We start from the raw sequence: 3523 nt of genomic DNA, 5'->3' as shown, positions 1-3523 counted from the left end.
TCCTCAACCAACCCCCCTTCCACAACTTCCTCCAAGCCCCATCCCCCTCCTCCTTCTTCTCCCCACCCCCAACCTCCAACCCATCCAGCTTCCTCACACTCGGCACCCTCTCCGAAACCATAAACTCCCACAACCTCCTCCTCATAGCCGTATTCGAATCCAACCGCCCCCTGTACTCACTATCCCTCTGCCGATCCTGCTCCGGCAGCACAAACCTCCCCCCCTCATCCTTCTCCCCCTCCTTCCCCCCCTTCACAGCAACCACCAAATGATTATTATCCCGCTGCTGCAACGGCGTATAAAACCCCAACGTTACCAAATTATCCCTCACATCACACTCCCTCAACCACCTAAACCCACCCAGCACCTCCACCAGCTTGGCCGCATCCCCCAGCCGATTCCCGCTCACAAACAACCTCTTCAGCCGGGGGATATACCTCAACGGCCTAATCTCGCTCAGCGCGTTCATGTTCAGGTTCAACACCCTCAAATTCGGCATCAACATCCCAAAATCCTTTGGCAACCGCTCCAGCCCGCAATTCGCCACCTCCAAGAGCTGCAGATTCAAAAAATCAACCTGCGGCTCAAACGTGTGGAGCGGGTTGCCCGAGAGGAATAACTTGCGGACTTCATACACGCGAGACAGCAAAAAGGGGAGGTCGAGCGGGGTGCTGGACCGCTGCTCGCGAAGAGACAGCGAGTCAATCCTCCTCGCGCGGGAGAACCCACTGATGCGAACGAGAAAGTTCTTGTCTGCGTGGAGGAGGCGGAGGTGAGGCATCCTGGCGACGGAGAGGGAGGTGAGCTGGTTGTTGTTGAGATACAGATAACGAAGGGAGTGCATCGGGGTGTCGGAACCAGCAGAAAACGACTCGAGCTGGTTGCCTTCCAGATCAAGAGACGACAGAGCCGGGAGAGCGTCGAGGTTGATGACAGTCTTGATCCTGTTCCCCTTCAAATCAAGATCCGTCAGTTGCGACAGGGTAGCCCCTTCGAAATCAACCTCCTCAATCTGATTCCCCCTCGCGCGAAGACTCTGAAGTCCACGATGATACTTGATCCCATCCAAACTTGTCAACTGATTATTGTCAGCCTTGATGCTCCGCAGGTGAACAAGCGTCCTCAGCGGCGTCAAGCTCGTCAACGCATTGTTCGAAACGTCAACATATTGCAGATTCATCAAATGCCCCCATGCCGTCAACCCCGAGAGCTGATTGTTGGCCATCCTCAAATGCAGCACCGAAATCGGGATCCCGCTCAGGTTCCGGATGGCATTGTTGGAGACATCCAGGCTCTCAAGTTGTCCACAAAAGTCGTCCAGCGAGTGCAAACTGTCAAGCTGCTTGTCGCGCAGCTCGAGCTCGCGCATGTCTTCCCAGTAAGGCTCAAACGGTTCCACCTCGGCAATCTTGTCCACCAGCTGGCGGGTGCTCATCGAGACGTGGCGCTTGGAAGGGCTGCCAGTCACTAAGCGGTGGTCATTAACCACATAGCTCGCCTCGAGTGGCAACGTCTCCTCCGGACGATGAACGGTGAACTCCGACATGGGGCTGAGCGAAAACGTCCCGACATACTGGCTGATAATCGGCGTATTGTTCATGTCGGGAATCGGACACGTCGACGGCCGAGCAGGAGTGACGACAATACTGACACTGCCGTGCCGTTCATCACCCTCATGAGCAACAACGCTGTTCTCCGGCACAATGCTGAGCTCCATCCCAGACGCACCGTTAGAACCGCCCTGGGCCTGGGCCTGCGCAGATTCCTCCTCGTGCTCATCAATCCTCGACACCGGCCTCGCCATAAGGGTCTGGCCCCGGAACGAAAGGTGCCTCGGCGGACCTCTCGAAGTGCTTCTCGACCTTGACGTCCGCCTCCTGGGAGTCGCCTGGATAGAAACGGTTTTCCTACCCCGTTTCAGCTGATCCAGAGCAACATCCTTGGCAATATCTTCAGCAACCTGCTCAATAACCCCGGATTCTTCCCACTCAAACTCATCCTCACCACCCGACAAATCCTGGATAACCTCTGCAATGGGCGAAGAGAAGCTGATCGTCAACCTCCTACGCTCCTTGAGAGCAGCCAAGTCCTCACTCAAACTAATCTTTGCCTCCCCTCTCGTCGGCGTCTTGAGATTCGCAAGATTTGTCTGGAGAGAGATAGTCGACCTCGGCCCGCGACTCGGGGTCTCCCCATTACCCATGCTCAGCCTCAAGGCCGCAGTGGCAGTCGCAATACTAGCACCACTCAGACTACTGACATCCGCCGAAGGGCCCCTCTTTGGGCTCTCTGGCGTCGTAGACCCTTGGTTGAACATTGTATCCGAACCGCTCTCCTTCCTGCCCGTCGCCAGCGCCAGGTTCTGCATCTCCATCGTGATATCAACCGACAAATCTGGTATCCCAGCAAAAGGATCATCCTCGCTCGCCTCCGACGGCAGAAAGTTTGACCTCGCCGAATTAGCCCTTGACCTCCTTCCCTGAAGAACCACAGGCGGTGGTGCCGGCGTTGGTGATGGTCTCTTTTTGATCCACACATTCCGTTGCCTATCCAACACCATATTCCCCACCCTGTCCGGAATCAAATGCAGGACACTCTCCGGCGCAATCGTCTTCCTCGCCTCCGAACCCCTCGAAGACCCTCTTGACGACTGAGTGGCATAGGTAGAATTCGTCCCAACAGACCCAGGATTGCTAGTCCCGTACGAAGCCGGCCCCTCATCCGTAAAAACATCCCCCTCCTGCCACTCGGGATTCCTCGAGATTCTCAAATTCGGCGGGTCGCTAATAACCCCCCCGTCATCATTATCAAACAGCGACGTCCTCGTCATTCCAGCATTAGCACTCCCATACGAAGCCTTGATCTGACTCGCCCTCTCCTCCATCTCCTCCCTCTCCCTCGCCGCCCGTAACGCCTCCAAGCTCAAATCCCTCGACCTCACCGAGCTAGCAATAACATCCCCCATCTCGCTCCCCTCCTCATACTTCTTCAACCTCTCCGCCAGTTCCGGATCCTCCTGCTTCGTCGGCCTCCTCGACAACGGCGGCCTCCCCTCCCGGCTCGGCGGTCGCGAAAAAGGCTCCTTGCTCGAAGCATAAGAACTCTCCCCGTCCATAACCGCCTGCGCATTCTCCCCCTCCGACTCCTCCAAGCTCGCCAGCCCGCTCGCCAACCCGGCCTTGCTCCGAATCATGGCCATAATCTTGTTCGCCTCATTGATAAAATCCTCCGTCCTAATCGATGGCTTCCTGTTTGTCGGCGGCTGCGCCCCTGAAGTAGGTGGAGGCCCCCCCGCAGTACCCGGACGCGTGTTCCTGCTCGACCTCATTGGTGATCTCGTCGCCGCAGGGTCAATCTCGAGCAGCGGCGCGCGCTGCTGTGTCGAAGACCGTTGGTTCGGCGTCGGTGTCCTAGGCCGTCCCAACTCCTCCCCCGCCTTGCTGATCATCTCCACCTCCTCCGCCATCCTTTCTCCTTCCTCCTGTTGCTCCTCCTCCTCCACCATCACCACCACCACCTCCTC

The 3523-nt window shown here is 57.2% G+C and overlaps 1 protein-coding gene across 1 annotated transcript; it reads right to left on the bottom strand.

Annotated features, from left to right (window-relative positions):
* Position 1: 1 nt before the first annotated feature.
* PODANS_6_4430 (uncharacterized protein) lies at positions 2-3523 on the bottom strand (the record flags this gene model as incomplete). Its single annotated transcript, XM_001909904.1, has 1 exon — positions 2-3523. A coding segment is annotated over one exon (3522 nt), but the record flags the coding sequence as incomplete, so codon positions are not given.

This window comes from Podospora anserina, chromosome 6 (genome assembly GCF_000226545.1).
Source record: "Podospora anserina S mat+ genomic DNA chromosome 6, supercontig 2".
In the NCBI taxonomy this organism is placed as follows: Eukaryota; Fungi; Ascomycota; class Sordariomycetes; order Sordariales; family Podosporaceae; genus Podospora; species Podospora anserina.
This window is presented reverse-complemented; position numbering and strand designations above follow the sequence as displayed.